The sequence below is a fragment of the Populus alba genome, chromosome 14, assembly GCF_005239225.2.
Source record: "Populus alba chromosome 14, ASM523922v2, whole genome shotgun sequence".
In the NCBI taxonomy this organism is placed as follows: domain Eukaryota; kingdom Viridiplantae; phylum Streptophyta; class Magnoliopsida; order Malpighiales; family Salicaceae; genus Populus; species Populus alba.
The window spans coordinates 15,712,235-15,729,973 of record NC_133297.1 but is presented as its reverse complement, the minus strand read 5'-3'; the positions used below and the strand labels follow the sequence as shown (position 1 = coordinate 15,729,973).

At 30.3% G+C, this 17,739-nt stretch overlaps 1 protein-coding gene across 1 annotated transcript; it reads left to right on the top strand.

Annotated features, from left to right (window-relative positions):
* Positions 1-3,584: 3,584 nt before the first annotated feature.
* LOC118047961 (vacuolar protein-sorting-associated protein 11 homolog) lies at positions 3,585-8,146 on the top strand. Its single transcript, XM_035057478.2, has 5 exons — positions 3,585-3,986; positions 4,264-4,437; positions 4,576-4,899; positions 4,989-6,761; positions 7,132-8,146. Exons 1-5 carry the CDS (start codon positions 3,762-3,764, stop codon positions 7,519-7,521), a joined length of 2,886 nt encoding a protein of 961 aa, XP_034913369.1. The 5' UTR covers positions 3,585-3,761; the 3' UTR covers positions 7,522-8,146.
* Positions 8,147-17,739: the final 9,593 nt, after the last annotated feature.

The following is a 17,739-nucleotide window of genomic DNA, read 5'->3' as shown; positions in this document are numbered from 1 at the left end:
AACTAAGTTAATTCAATTTGTTTGAGAAAACAAAGAGGGCATATATCACTATTTAAATGAAAAGTGAAAAACCCAATAAAATAAAATAAAGGTAAGGTGTTGATGGATCAGACTCACGTGCCTAGCCCATACTTGCCTCTATGTTGTTTTTTTTTTTTTTACGCATGAGCAAATGTTTTGTCATCCGATCTTTTTTTATTATTATTATTATTATTATTATTATTATTTTAAAACAATGACAATTCATTACAATGGCATATTTTGGATCCCAAAAACCCAAATTTGAAGTTGTTTTTATATGAAAAAAAAAACAAAAAACCACCATAAGACTTCATAAACCACTTATGAACTCAAAAACATCCTCAAATCACTCAAAACGCTAAATTTAAAAAAACTAACCGAACCATAATTTTTTTTTAACAAGGAGAAAGCAAAATATCACTACCATTGAACTCCCTAATCTCTTTAAAGTACAACATATGTGTGTGTGTGTATATATAAAATCAATCACTATTTAAAGATAATTCAATTTATTTAAGAAAAAAAAGACATTAATTACCATTTAAATGAAGATAATTAACAAAAAGAGCAAAAACATCCAATAAAATAAAATAAAGAGCTCGGGTGTTTATGGCCAAGAGCCATAATACAAAAGCCTCGATCTGCCCCTAGTTTTTTTTTTTTGTGCAAGAGTAGATGTTGTGTCATCTTCTCTTGTTTTTGTTTTTTTTTTTAAAATTAATGACTGGTTGACTATAATGACAGTTTTTGGATCTTAAAAACTCAATTTTAAAGTTTTTTTATACGAGAAAAACAAAAAAAAATCCTCCATAAATCACTTGGAAACTAAAAAACACTCTAAAAACAAAAATTAAAAAATCTCGAAATGATAGATGGTCTAAAGATCAACAATTCCATTGTAGTATTCTTTCCCCACCTTTTATCCCTACATCCATTGTAAGTAGACTTCATTTTAGAACATTAATCATTGGACTTCATAATTCTACCAATTCGAAAAACATTATTAATTAATTATAGTCTCGTTGGGTATTTTTGTGAAGGAAAATAGCAAATGCTGTGGTTTTGCCCATTTTGACTTCATTCACTTTAGTGTCAGATTACGGCACTTCAATGAATCTAGATGCCCTTTCATTTTCTATTTCCTTTAAGAAATTCAACATTAGGGAAAAATAAAAAGAATTATCGTGAGTTTTCATAGCCTTTTGTATTATTATTATTATTATTTTTTATCAATAATGGAAATTGGAAGAAGGGAGTTAGGTTGTAACCCCCTCAAGAAAATATAAAATGAATCCCGAGTATTTTTTTTATTTTTATTTTTTAGGAATATTTTGGAGTCCTGATACATGCCTTTGATAGCTGCTTCACATGAAAATGAACTTATCATTTAGTGCTTTTTCCAGGGCAACATGTGGTGTAGAACCTGCATGGAAACCGAACAAAGGCTAAAGGTGTGGCAGAAGAAAAAAGCTAGAGAAAAGGAAAGGATATTTTTTGCTTGCTTATCTTCATGCCAATCTTATCCACAATCCAAGAATCCTGAGCTGCTGAATTTTTGCTGCTAATTATGTATGATGTGGACATTTGACGGCTAGAATGTGATCTTATGTAGAAATAACCCTATTCATACACGAGTCTTGTGATTAAAATTGTGCATTTGAGGTCTTGCCCAGCGATTGAAGGGACTTGTTTTTTTTCTTTGTATCCTGGGTTCAAACCTCACCGTGCACGCCTGTCACCCCCGCGGTGCCTTGCATACTCATTGAGTTTGCAGGATGTTCAGTAAGCTGTGAAATTAGTCGTGGTACGTGCAAGCTGGCCGAACACCTACGTAAAAAAAAATTGATGTGAGAATTAATTATGACAGTAGAATTAACTCCCACACATTTAACCATTAATTACCCATGCAAAATACAGAGAAAAACCTGTCATTTTTCATTTAAAAAATAGTTTAAGTGGTGGAAGGTAATTAATCCGAAAGTTTAGTTCATGGGCTGACAAAAAAAATATATAAAACAAAAAATTATTTTAAAATTAACCCAAACACAAGCTCGAGCTTGATTTGAACACATGTAGTTTAAGTGAAAATAAGCTACGGCCATCTCCCCTCTCTTTCTCTTCATGATAGACTCACATAGCAGGGGAGGAAGGCAGAGTTCCCAGTTTTTCCGAAATTACCTAAACAGTCTTTGATAGCTGACGTGTAGCTTGCGTTTCTTATATAATTATTAAACCCAGTTTGTAGGTTGATTTGGCTAAAAAATGGGGTCCTGAATTTTATAAATGGATTAACTCGGAAAAATTAATAAAAATAAAAATAATATATATATATATATATATATATATTTCAGATGAAAAAATCCATGTAAATATATGTTATACATATTATAAACAATGAAATTTAAAAGAATATTTAAAAAAATAAAATTATCTCACATTAAAAAGATATTATGTTAAGTTTTCAAGTTGAAGTATTTAAACCAAAAAAGTTTTTTTATCCCACATTAAAAAAAACATAACTTCTTTCATGGAAACATACAGTATATATATAAAAATGTTTTAAATCCCACATTGAAAAGATACTATATTATCCTTTTAAGTTGAAGTATTTAAACCAAAAGATTTTTTATCCTACATTGAAAAACATGATTTTTTTTCTTGGAAACATATAGTATATATACTAATGGGTTTCAAATCCCGCATTAAAAAAACATAACTTTTTTCATGGAATATAGAGTATATATACAAAAAGGCTTCAAATCCCACATTTAAAAAATATTATGTTATCCTTTTAAGTTAAAGTATTTAAACCAAAAGGTTTTTTATTCCACATTGAAAAAACATGATTTTTTTTCTTAGAAACATAAAGTATATATACAAAAGATGTTATCTTTTTTAGTTGAAATATTTAAACTAAAAGATTTTTTATCCCACATTAAAAAAATATGACTTTTTTCCTCGGAACATAGAGTATATATATTAATGGGTTTCAAATCCCATATTAAAAAAAAAAAAAACCGAGTCTTGTCCGGGTTAGCCCGGGTCATGGGTCGACCCCCCGGGTCGCTCGGGTTTGGCCGGGCTATTGCCATAGCCAGTCTTTTATTAAACCCAGACCGGTCCAGCCACCGGGTTGATCTGTCGGGCCAAGCTGGGTTTAATAACTGGTTTCGTATATTGTAATGTTAAATATTTTTTAATTAAAAAAATATTTTCTTAGATTTTTTATTTTTAAAATTAATATATTAAAATAATTTATAAAATATTAATTTAATATTTAGTAGATAAATAATAATTTAAAAGGAAATTATAACACAAAAACAAACAATTATTTATTATATACCGCATCATGTAAATATAGTTTTTTAAAAGCCAATCCAGCTAACTTGGGTCATAACAAACTGAGTTTTAAAAAAATATAAAAAAAAATTAGTTGACGCTGTAATATATTGATTTTTTTTTATTAAAATATAACGGTGTTTTGATTAAAAAAAGAAAAAGATAAACTAAAGTTTACCCAGTAAATCTGGTTAAAATATATGATTCGGACCTTACTCCAAATTGGTCGGGTCAAGAAAATGATTTTACAATATCAAACGCAGTGTCGTTTGTCTATCTCAGAACGACGCCGATCATCCTGCAAATCTTTCTTCATTTCTTCATCTTCTTCTGCTGCTTCCCTTTTGATCCAATAATTCTGCATTCCATGAAAATCTAAATTATTATTACTGAAAAAAATCATGTATCAGTGGAGAAAATTCGAGTTCTTCGAGGAGAAATACGGAGGAAAGAGCTCCATTCCCGAGGATGTGACGGCAGGGAAGATCGAGTGCTGTTCTAGCGGCAGAGGGAAGGTGGTGATCGGCTGCGATGATGGCACTGTAAGCTTGCTGGATCGTGGCCTCAAGCTCAATTTCTCTTTCCAATCTCACTCCTCCTCTGTCCTCTTCCTCCAACACCTCAAGGTTTTTTTTTTTTTTTTCATTTTCTTTATTTTTCCTGCTCAATCAATTTTTGAATTAAATATTGAAAATAACTATAAAAAATAAAAAGGAAATTTATTTGGTTCAGCGTGAAGTTCAATTTTGGATTTTGAGATCATTGAAGCTTCTAATTTAGGGCAATTTGTTTAAAATGGAGAAAATGTAGGTAAAATACAATTGCTAAATGCTCGTAGTGAAACTAGATCGTGATTTGAATTTGATATTTTTGTTTTTTGTTCTTATTTTTGTGATGAATCAGCAAAGGAATTTTTTGGTGACTGTGGGTGAGGATGAACAAATATCTCCGCAGCAATCTGCCATGTGCCTCAAAGTATTTGATCTCGACAAGATGCAATCCGAAGGCACGAGTGCTACTACCCCTGATTGTATTGGAATATTGCGGATTTTCACCAATCAATTTCCCGAAGCAAATGTATTTAGTTCCTTTCTTTCTTTCTTTCTTTTTTCCAGATATTTACCTTGTTTGCTGCTTTAAGTATTCTTCGATTGTACAAACAAAATTTGTATACGGAAAGATGGATATACTAAAGAATTGTGGAAATCTCTGCAGATTACTTCTTTTTTAGTACTAGAGGAAGCTCCTCCGATACTACTCATGGCTATTGGTTTAGACAATGGTTGCATTTACTGCATCAAAGGGGATATTGCGAGGGAACGAATCACGCGGTTCAAGCTCCAAGTGGATAATGTTTCTGATAAAAGTCATTCATCGATTACAGGTCTTGGATTCAGAGTGGATGGTCAAGCCCTTCAATTATTTGCCGTGACTCCAGATTCGGTGAGCTTGTTCAGCATGCATAATCAACCACCCAGGAGACAAACCTTAGATCAGATTGGATGTAATTTCAATAGTGTTACGATGAGTGATCGTTTGGTAAGGAGTCTGTGAAACCTTGTTTGTTTTCTTTCTTATTGCTTTAGTAATTGTATGACATATTGGTCTTTATGTTGCTTTATTACCAGGAGTTAATAATTGGCCGGCCCGAGGCTGTGTATTTTTACGAAGTTGATGGACGTGGTCCTTGTTGGGCATTTGAGGGAGAGAAGAAATTTCTAGGGTGGTTTCGTGGTTACCTTTTATGTGTTATTGCAGACCAAAGGACTGGGAAAGACACTTTCAATGTTTATGACCTGAAGAACCGTTTGATAGCCCACAGTCTGGTGGTTAAAGAAGTTTCTCACATGCTGTGTGAATGGGGTAACATTATTCTTATAATGACTGACAAATCAACTCTGTGTATCGGGGAAAAGGATATGGAAAGCAAGCTAGACATGCTCTTCAAGAAGAATCTGTATACTGTAGCTATCAATCTAGTTCAGAGTCAGCAAGCTGATGCTGCTGCTACTGCAGAAGTTCTAAGGAAGTATGGAGATCATCTATATAGCAAGCAAGATTATGATGAGGCCATGATACAGTACATCTCCACTATTGGTCACCTTGAACCTTCATATGTGATACAGAAGTTTCTGGATGCACAGAGAATATACAACCTTACTAGTTACTTGGAAAAATTACATGAGAAGGGGCTTGCTTCTAAAGATCATACAACCTTGCTCTTAAACTGCTATACCAAATTGAAAGATGTTGAGAAGCTTAATGTATTTATTAAAAGTGAAGATGGTGCTGGAGAACATAAGTTTGATGTGGAGACTGCAATAAGGGTCTGTCGTGCTGCCAATTACCATGAGCATGCAATGTATGTCGCCAAGAAGGCAGGGAGGCATGAACTGTACTTGAAGATCTTACTTGAAGACCTTGGCAGATATGAGGAAGCCTTGCAGTATATTTCAAGTCTTGAACCAAGTCAGGCTGGTGTGACTGTGAAGGAGTATGGTAAAATTCTCATAGAGCACAAGCCAGTGAAGACAATCGAGATACTCATGAGGCTTTGCACCGAGGATGGAGAATCAACAAAGAGAGAATCCTCAAGTAGCACATACTTAACTATGCTGCCATCTCCTGTTGATTTTCTCAACATTTTCATCCATCATCCACCGTCCCTCATGGACTTTCTTGAAAAATATACGGACAAGGTGAAGGACTCACCTGCACAAGTAGAAATTCACAATACCCTCCTGGAGTTATACCTGTCAAATGACTTGAACTTCCCATCTATCTCACAAGCTAGTAATGGTGTGGATCACACTCTTAAAGCAAGATCAGGTTCATTGGTAATACCCAAAGCAGAATCCAAATTGAAATCAAGCGCTGATCACAAAGATACATCTAAGGAAAGAGATCGTATGGAAAGGTGTGAGAAGGGTCTGCGTCTGCTTAAGAGTGCGTGGCCATCCGACCTGGACCAGCCACTTTATGATGTTGATCTTGCTATAATTCTCTGCGAGATGAATGCATTTAAAGATGGGCTTTTGTATCTGTATGAGAAGATGAAACTATATAAAGAGGTTATTGCCTGCTACATGCAATCCCAGGACCATGAAGGATTGATTGCATGCTGCAAAAAGCTGGGGGATTCTGGTAAGGGAGGAGATCCATCTCTCTGGGCAGATCTGCTGAAGTATTTTGGTGAACTTGGAGAAGATTGCTCAAAGGAAGTGAAGGATGTTCTGACATATATTGAAAGGGATGACATCTTGCCTCCTATTATTGTTCTTCAGACACTGTCCAGGAATCCATGCCTTACGCTCTCTGTCATTAAGGATTATATTGCTCGGAAGCTTGAGCAGGAGTCAAAGCTGATTGAAGAAGATCGACGAGCTATTGAGAAGTATCAGGTTTGTGCTTTGCTTCTTTTAAAATTTATTTCACCTTAATTCTGTCCTTGCACCTATCGCCAATAAATGGTCATGAACAGTATTCATCCTCCGAAGAACTGCTTTTTTATTTTTGTTGCAGCCAATCAGATTCACTCGTGAAAGTAGACTTGCATATTCGATGCCTTCAGCCTCAAACGATCTTTATGAAACTTTCTAACTTTTGAGTTTTTAATTCTCCCTGACAATGTAGGGAATCAAGGCTTTTGTTTTTTCCCCACTGTTAATCTTGGTTGAGAATAGATGTTCACTTTCAATTCCATTGTGAACGCTAAATTGTTTATTTACCGAGGAAATACGAAAGTAGTTAATGAGTCCTTTGGTTTTGCAGGAAGACACTTTGACAATGAGAAAAGAAATTCAGGATCTCAGGACAAATGCGAGGATATTTCAGCTCAGCAAGTGCACTGCTTGCACCTTCACCCTTGATCTTCCTGCTGTACATTTTATGTGCATGCATTCATTTCATCAGCGTTGCCTTGGCGATAATGAAAAAGAATGCCCTGAGTGTGCTTCTGAATACAGATCTGTTCTTGAAACAAAAAGAAGCCTGGAGCAGAATTCTAAAGATCAAGATCGATTTTTTCAGCAGGTGAAGAGTTCAAAGGATGGGTTTTCTGTGATTGCTGAGTATTTTGGAAAAGGGATCATTAGCAAAACCAGTAATGGATCCACAGGCACTGGCAGGACAGGTGACACATCTTCCAGCAGTGGCTTCTAAGGTGTTTTACGGGTTGTTGGTCCAGCTTTAAGCATTTATCTCCTTCCTTCATTGGCTTGCAAGCCTCTGCCTAATGTTGTCTGGTAATCAGAATGGACAGGGTGACTGCGCAATTCCATGGCTCTGGCTACATCTGTCTGGAGTGGACATTAGTCAAGGTTTGTTTTATCTAATTAAGCTTGCTGTCCGAGAAAGAGAGAAAAATCAGAGTTACTCCACTGAGGGCAAAAGATGATGAGAGAAAAGGTAGTATTCATCTGCATTCTGTTTTGTGCGAAACTTTCTATCTAGGCATCTCCCTCAAGGGAACTTAAAATGATCAAACAACATGTTCAAACTAGGAGCAGGGTTTTCTTGCCAAATATTGCTTGGTTTCTTGAAGTGTGAAATTTCAGCCAGCGTTTGTGGTTCCTCATAATCTTCAAACAAATAATTTTGGGAGTGCGTATTCTAAGAAACCAATTCATTTTTTGTGTATGGTTAGTGAAACATGCGATTGTGTTGACTTATGTATAGCTGGTATTTTATTTTTTTGTATCAATTATCTATTTGAGTAGACTGGAAGAGCATAGAATTTCAGGTCATTGATGAAGTTGGCTGCCTTCTAATTTATGCCCAAAACCTCCATCCTCCATTGTTGGTGACTGAGTTTAGTTGTGCTTTTGAACTGTTAAAAGTATTTGAAAGCTGATAGGCAGAAAAGTGCGAAACAATGGGCCATGTAAACTTATTTGCGTGTACTTGGCTATAAATCAATTTGAGATTTGCTTGTCATACCTACTTGGAGGGAGTGGCCTGTGGAAGCTTTATGGTTTTCTTTAATTTCATAGAGTAATTATTTTGGATGGCAATTTTTAGTAGGGACCTACTGGCTGGTTTGAACTTTTTTCACCTACTCCTTGTAAGTGTTTGTATGTCTGCATGGATTGTGAGAATCTAAAATCAGACTAGTGGGGGTGTCCTTTAGGGCTCTTATGATTGTTTGGTGAATCGAATTATTAGCTAGTCCAATCAAAGGGTGGTACCATAAATTATTATGAACTTGACATTTATTTTCGAATCAAGTATTGTATTTCGCCTGCTCGTGGCTCCGAGTAGAAAAGGAGGTTGTGTTCCTGTAAGTTTGGAAGTATTTGAATCTTGAGTTTACTGTGTGAACGGATTTATTTTTATATATTTTTGGTACCTCTTGGACAAGCTTCTTGCAGAGACAAATTGCCTTTTACCCTTTTATTTATAGCTTATTTAGGATTAGGATTGTAGTTGATTATTTTTTTAAAAAAAATTTATTTAAAAATAAATTAAAATATTATTTTTTTATTTTAAAAAAATTATTTTTCACACCATCATCAGGATATTAAAATGTTCTAAAAATATATATAAAATATTAATTTGAAGTAAAAAAAAATAAAAAAAAATTAATTTTTTCAAAATGCTTTTAAAACATAAATTAAAAACAAATAGTGTTAGATTGTTTTTTGGTTACTATATATATATATATATATTCCTAGTATGGCTTTGTAATGAGCGGCCATGTTATAACTGTTAACTGTCAATTATTAGCACCGTGTAAAAACATTCATCCTAGAATAGTTATTAATACATAAAAAAAACTATATTATAACTAATTTTTGTATATTCAATGTGTTTTATGGATCGAGAAATATATAGAGTTAAATATAATAAAATTAAAAATTAAAAGATTTCATTGAAATTATTTGTTTGAAAATTTCTTGAAAAGATAATAAATAGAAAGAATTAAAAAAAAAAGACTCCTAAACTCATAAAATAAATATTAGTCCTAACAAACTAATTTAAAATGCTAAAAAATTAAAATTAAAATTATTGAAAAATATTTTATACATATTAAAAAGAAACCATACTCAATTAGTCTAATAATATTTGTTTTATAAAAGTTTTGATTGAAAAGATATATATATATATATATATATATATATATATATATTGTTATTAATTTGTTAACACTGTGTAAAAATATTCCTTCTAAAGTAGCTATTAATATAAATAAGAGAAACTCTATTATATCTATTTTTGTATATTCAATATTCTTGAAATATATAGAGTTAAATATCGTAAAATTAAAAATTAGAAGATTTCATTCGTTTGAAGATTTCCCGTAAAGCTAATAAGGAAATGTTTGGTCCGGGAAGGTATCATTAAAGTCTTGCAAAGATTTCATTCGTTTCATTCTTTTATTAAATGATTTATTAGATAATTTAAAACATATAAAATACTATTTGAAATTCAAAAGAACTACGCGGAGGAGCCATTGAAAGGTTGGAAAAGGCCCGGGGCCACTTACGGAAAGTGAAAATAGAAGCAATTAATTTTGAGTGAATAAATGCTTGAAATTCTATTTATTTTTGTGTTTTAAAAGTATTTTTTTAATTTTAAATTAATATTTTTTTGATGTTTTTAGATTATTTTAATATGCTGATTTTAAAAATATATTTTTTTAAAATATTATTTTGATATATTTATATGTAAAAAACACTTTAAAAAGTAACCGCAATCATACTATCAAATAGGCAATAAAAATAAGAAAAATTGAATTGAATTAATTCAAATTATTAAAATTTAAAACAATTAAAAAATTACAAAAAACAAAACTTTTTATTTTGAACAATAAAAAGTGATTAATCAAGTTTCACAACAGGTTTTCTAACAAGCTTTACAAGGAAGTTTAGAAATTTCAATAATTATTCGATTGAAGAGTGATCTTTATGTGCTATTGATATTGTTATTGGTATGTTTGGGACAATAAAAGAAATATAATTAGACCTACTACATCTATATCTACTAGAGACATTTTTTTTTTCAAATAAAAAATTAAGAAATACCGGTGGTAACCATTCAAGCTATTTATGTTTTTCTTTCATAATGTAAACAAACAATTGGATCTTGGATTCAATTGATTTTCAAAAATATTTTTCAAAACATGTAAAATTTTTTTTGGTCTATAGCGATTATACATCGCCAAACATCCATGATTGAATAGTTAAAGCGTGCAACTCATAATTAATAAATTTATTTTAATGTAATAAACAAATGTTAAATTTTATAACTATAACTAATATATTAGTATACTCTAAATTCGAGTATAAATCATTATATAATGTTAACCTTATAATTTAACTTTGAATTTATTACAATTATATTTATTAGAAATATAGAGTTTCTTACCTTATTAATTATAAATATTAATAATATCTATATTCCCCTTCAAATGGAATCTCCCTTCAAATAAAAATACTCCCATAAAAGTTTTATGAAAAAAAGACAAAGTTCCTTATCATATTTGAACTAATCACTTAAGCCACGATGTTACTCTACCATTGAGTTAAAAATACCCATTTAATTTAACGCTAAAATGAGCTAGTACATGGATAATCTATATTTATAGAAATAGATGCAAGTTAAATCTATGTAATGTAAATATATTATCTATAATTTTTCTATTTCTCTTTTTTTCCTTTCAATTAAATCCTTTTATATCTTAATTTGATGAAATTAGGCATAAAATTATGGTAAAAATACAAAATTAAAAGATAGAGGCCTAATATATATGGCTAACATCACATTAATAATAATTTTTATTTTGGTTTAAAAGGTTTTTTTTAGTTTATGAGTTTGAAAGATGAGAGATAAACTTGCGAAAATAAAAAGAGAAAGTGATAAGTTTCGTCATTCATTTTTAACGATTAAACTCATCGTTTTTTTATGGAAAAAAAGGGGTGCAATGATTATGGGTTTTGTCTATAAATATGTCTAAAAAAAGAGATTGAGTTCCGTTTAGATTTTTGCTTTTTTAGATGATTTGTGGTGTTTTGGGGTTGTTTGGTGGTTTAGGGTAGTTTGTATAATGTTTATTAGGTGTTTTTAGATAAAGATAAATTAAAAAATGGATTTATAACACAAAAAACCCATCCCCTGAATTTTCAACTATCATAATAGTGACTAGATTCCAAGTAGTTGCAAGTGACGGGTCACTTCTTTCTCTTTTTTTTTTTTTCAAAAACAATAAAGGAGGATGATATGTCGTCCGCCTGTTTAAAAAAAAAAAAGCATAGGCTCATGTGATTAGGCTTTTTGTAAAATGCCTTGCCATGTTGGGTAACCAGACCTATATGTCTAAGTTGATTTTTTTTTAGCTTGATTTTTTTTTCAAATTCATTATTTGATGTTGTGTTTTTTATTTTCAATTTAATCCTTAATATTTTTATTTTTTTTAATTTTAATTTTAATTTTAATTTTAATTGGTCTTCATGAGTTGTTTCAGTTTATTTTTATAGGGTTATTGAGATTTCAAATAAACATTATGATATTTGGTTGGTGCCCGATTGTTTTTTCCCAATATCATCCTCAAATGTTGGGTTTTTATTGATTTTTTTCCCCCTAAATTTTATCATTCAATAATTGGATGATTTTTAATTGATTTTCATGATTTGTTTCAATTTTTTTTATATAGGGTTATTGTAGTTTCAAATAAACATCACAACAATAGGTTGATGCTCGATTTTACAAGTATCTATTTTTTATTATATAATTAAGCAAAAATATTTTTTTTAAAAAAAATAGTATTAAATCTATTGGAGTCCATGACCTTGTTTGTGGATTTAAAGGGTCAAGTTACGTCAACCGAGTCAATCCAATATGTTGACATTTTAATATTAAAAAAAAGCTTTCATCTTGAAAAAAAAACTTTAAATGTTTTTTCTTGTTGTCAGGTTATTTTTTGACCCAATAATTTTGCTATGTCACACTGAACAATTTTCATACAATCTAATTTGAAACCTGAACTAAGCAATAATTGTTTAAGGAGTTTTTAGATTTTACCCACTAAATCATGTGTATTGATAATGCCAAAGACATCTCTTTGGCCTGAAAAATCTTAATACATTAAAAAAAATAATTAATATGACTTGCAACATACATGCAATAACCTAGTTTAATATCTATGATCCAAATATATTCATGAGTAAAACATTTATTAATTAATAACACAGTTTAACATCATTCCATTTTCCTTTATATATATATATATATAAAACATTTTTAATTGCACTATTGCATTTGTCTGTTTTCTAAAAATAATTTTAAAAATTATAATAGGTTTTTTAAAAACAACAAGCATGATTTTTTTTATTTTTTGTTTTAGTTTTTATTTATAAGATATCAAATTACTAATTTTAATATCATTATACCATTACAACTAGCATTAAACCATTGAAATCACCTCATTATTGCCGCCATCACCATCATCACTACAACTATCATGTTTATTTTACTTCTTCATTATCATCATCTCCTATAACATCACCTTTTAATGCAGTAAGAAGAGAATGATAATAGATTTGTTATAAATCAAAACTCTCAAATACTAAACACATCATAATTATTAGGACACATCCAAAATATTTGAGTTTTATTCATTCATGTCTCCCCTTGCTAAAAGGCTATTATAACCATTTATACAAAATATAACTACAAAATCCTAGTAATAACGAATAGAAAAAATAAACTAGAAAAAATTTTCACTTCAAATAGGGAAGAAAAAGCTAAAAAATCATAATACTACATAATAGGAAAATATAAAATTAATTATGAAAAATATATTTTTTCCTAAAAATCATATGCATCAGTCTCCTCAAGTTAAAAGAAACTCATCCTCGAGTTCAAATCTTAGCCAAAAACCATCATTCACCATTATCGCCATTTGACATATGGTTCAATCCATTATGAGTCCTGAACACCTTTGTACGAGCTACCTTATCAGGGGTCCCTAACACAACATATTTGTAAGAGCTTACCCTACTGTGGATCCTTAACAAAACAACTTGGTGTAGCTCGTGTTATGGATCCCATCATCAGGATCTCCAATAATAATAACACATACAGATGGAAACAACACTAGTTTTGGGAAGTTTGTTTCCCGAGGAGGAACCTCTATGTCCCCTAAAAAACAAATACATCTAGTTATGTAATCTCTTCCAACCATGGTTATTCAACAATACACAATAACTAACTATCAGGAATCATTGATCTCTGAAACACATCATCTATGACCTCCAACCGAAACCACAAAGAATCGTTGATCTCTGATACCAATTGGCACTGTCAAGAGCGAACAATAATGAGTTTGTTGAAACTCGAAACCCTTAAAGACCAAAATACCATAACTATGAGGAGAAACCCAAGATATTTAATTTTTATCGATCCATGTCTCCAATTTTCAAAAGGATATTACAACTTTTTATACAGAAAAAATTACAAAACCTAGTAATACTGAATAAGAAAAATAAACTAGGAAAACTATTCACTTCAAATAAAAAAACTAGAAAATCATAATAATACAAAATATAAAATTAACTAAGAAAAGTAAATATTTTTCTGAAAAGCTCATGCATCACCATCATTATCATTAACTCCATCATTACTATCACTATTATTTTCGCAAACATGTTATGATTGTCTTTACTATTATTACAACTACTTCTATCATATCAAACTTACTATAATCACCATTATTTATCAATGAGATTATAATTATAAAAAAATTGATAGTATTATATATATTTTTATCATTTTTATTATTATATTGATTATCATCATCGCTACTATCATTGTCGTATATGATCGTGTCATTTAATTATATTGATTAAATTACATAACATAATTACTTTTTATAATATTTTTAATTAATATTGTATATCATCGTATTTCTTAAATTAAGTCTGTATAAAAATTACTTTTTATATTGATAGTGTCATTGTATCATCACTACTATCATTGTCGTATATGATTATATCATTTAATTATATTGATTAAATTACATAACATAATTACTTTTTATAATGTTTGTAATTAACATTGTATCATCATATTTCTTAAATTAAGTTTGTATAAAAAAAGTTTCTTCATGATTCTTTGTTAAAAATATAAACAATGAAAAAAAAAATGTTTTGGTTTCCTAAAGACAAAAAATGTTATCAAATGCGCTCTAAGGTTAATTCTTTTCATTTTGAGCAAAACAATGAAGAAGATACATATATTCTTGGGTTGTTGAAGACATTGTCAACCAATGTCATACAAATTAGTTAACAAAAGTTTCTATGGTTTAATTTAATAAATAAAATAAATATAAAGTAAGAGAAAGAAATTTACTAAAAAATAGTAAAATTAAAGAACTTTAAAAACTTTCAAGGGAGAAAAAAAAAAGAAGCAAAATTAAAGAAGAAGAAGAATTGGTTATTTGTTTTGGCTTTATTAAAAAAAATAACAAAAACAAAACCAAGGTCACTATCATAATTTTTTTTTTTTTTTTATTATTACTATTATTTTGGCTTTGAAATATTTTGACAACCCGTTATTGAATCTCTATATTGTACACAACTATACATGAATCACATGAGCCTATATGATCGCCCTTAGCTACCGATCTGGTCTTGGATCAACTGTTCAAGGAGTTAAAGTAGTATTTGGTATAATGGATGGTATTATATGGACTGGAGTCATATCTTATGTTTGGTGTCCGTCGAGTTTGAATAGACTGAATAAATTATTTTATTTTATGTTTGGTGGACATGAGATAAGATATAATAATATACTATAATGACAATAATACTTCTATCTTGTCTAGTGTTTGAAGTGTAGATTATAAACATATATTGTTTTTTTTTTTTTTTTTAAATCAAAACATAAAAAAGATATTCAAATACAAGGTACAAATAAAATATGAAAAAAATTATTTTACTTTTAATATGTATCATTATCAAACTTATATATTTAAATAAAATAATTAGATATGATTTTTTTCACTTTATTCTATATTGAGTGTTGAAATTAATAATATTATAATAACCCTGGTTATAAAACCTGGACTAACATGGAGGGTCAACCCAAGACTCGACACACCCATGGCCTGGACAGGTCCAAGTTTAAGAAAAAAAATAGAGGAATAATTTATTAGACTTGACACTATCAAAAACCTGGGTTGACCCGCAACTCGATCAATCCGAGATAAAACACGAGTAAAAAATTCATTGATTTTTTTTTAATCAAAACTAGGTTGCTTTGATTCTTTTAAAAAGAAATTGGGTCAACTTAAATTGACCCTACCAACTCGTGACCCAGGCATTGCTTAGAGTGGATCTTAGAGTTAAGTTTTAAAATTATGATAATAACCATTTTTGTCCTTATCTTGACCCGGGTCAACCCGAGTTGACCCTCCTGAACCATGACCTAGACCTTGTCTGGGATTGACTTCCTAGTCAGGTTATGAAATTATGATCCACTCGGGTTAACCCTCCTAACTGTAACCCGAGCATTACCCCATGTCAACCCCGAGTCGTTTTTTAAAACTATAATAATAACTATTTTTATCTTTACACTGATTCGGGGGTCAACCCGAGTCTTGTATCAATTCAATCCCCAAGTAATGTTTTAAAACTATAACAATAATAATTTTTATCCTTATCTTAACCTAGGAAAACCTGGGTAGACTCTTTTGACCTATGACCCGTACCTTGTCCCTAGTTGACTCTTGAGTCGGGTCACCACTCATCAATCAAATTGATATGTTAATAACAAAAGTTTGGGTTTAAGAAAAAAAAAATAGAGAAAATATTTATCGAGGTTGACGTAGAAAAAACTTGAGTTGACCCGTAACTTGGGTTTACCTGTCAAAAACTCATTGATTTTTTTCTCGTTTTGATCCTTTTAAAAAAATTAATTTTATATTAAAAGATGTATAATTATTTTATAAATAACAACATTTGTGCAGAGAATTAGAGAACCTTATCGTACCCCTTTTAATGAGACAAAAACTTTTCCACTAGAATAGCACATGACAAAATTTGATTTTTATATTGTCTAAAGGTGTGCCAAACAACATCACACAAATTATCATGTATAATCCATCTTTATCTAACAAACCTAACACTACCTATGAGTATATAATACATCAACTAGATAGAGGCCCATACTATACAAGGACAGAAGCATTTATAAAAAATTGATGCTAAGGCGAGCAACAAAAAAAATATAATCTAAGACTTAAGTTATTAACTCGAATGTGTTTAATAATTGTTTTATAAAAAAAATTAACAATGTAAAATATGTCAAAAAACCTGACTCGAGCCTATTTAGGTTAGCATGTCAAATTGCAACTTGGTCATCATACTGAGGTAATCCTGTCAAAATTATATTGAATAAAACTATGAAGCTTCATTATTATATAATCTAATGTTGAAAAATTAAAATAAATCTGAATCAACTTAGGTTAATCCGCGAACCTTATGATCATGGGAAAATGATTAAGATAACCTCATAAAAAGAAAATTAAGAAAAAAGAAGCATAGAGACCAATTCCTAATAAATAAGATGTTGAAGAACGAAATTAAAAAAAAATCAATTCCAAAAAATGACAAAAAAAGATCAAAATCAATATGTTTCAACCATGAGCCTGCCCGAGACTAACCCTATAGAAGGCAAACCCTAAAAAATAACGAAGCAAAATTCTACATCATCAAAATATTAAGGGATGAAATTGAAAAAAATAATAAGAAAATGATCAAAACAAAGAAAACTTTTATAAGGGGGTGGGAAAGAAATATATAAAAAAAGGACTAAAATTAAAAAAAGCAAACAAAAAGAGGATGAACTTGCATTTTTTGGGGAGGAGAGAGAAAATAATGAAAAAAGAAAAGAAAAGGTCAACTGATGAAAAATTGTCATGCCTACGACCACACGTATAGTACCTGATGGAAGAGGACGTTGTGATGCATCCAATGAGATGACAGAAGGACATGTTTGGTCACCGATAGACATGGTACACGTCGCCTAAAAGACGTGACGCTTCCCATATGCCGACACGTGGTTATCTAATGTTAGTAACTTTATTGAATAAAAAACTAATATTGAGAGAAAAAAACCAAATTACCCCACACATATGAGATTCACTATAAAAACTTATTTGAAAACATCCAAATACCCTTTGGTGAATGGTTGATCTCTCCTTGACTGCAAAGGTAAAGATGATTTTAAACTGTACAAAAAAAAAGAAAAAGAAAAAAAAATACTCTTAGCCAACCATTTTTTTTTTAAAATTACTAGTAATTAAGTAATTTAACTATTTTAAAATATAAAAAAAGACATAAACACCACTATACAATTATTAAATAACCAACATACCATATA

Coding starts and splice junctions, on each gene's coding strand:
- LOC118047961 (XM_035057478.2), top strand. CDS start 3,762: ATGTATCAGTGGAGAAAATTCGAGTTCTTCGAGGAGAAATACGGAGGA. Junction 3,987..4,263: donor TCTTCCTCCAACACCTCAAG/GTTTTTTTTTTT, acceptor GTGATGAATCAG/CAAAGGAATTTTTTGGTGAC. Junction 4,900..4,988: donor TTACGATGAGTGATCGTTTG/GTAAGGAGTCTG, acceptor CTTTATTACCAG/GAGTTAATAATTGGCCGGCC.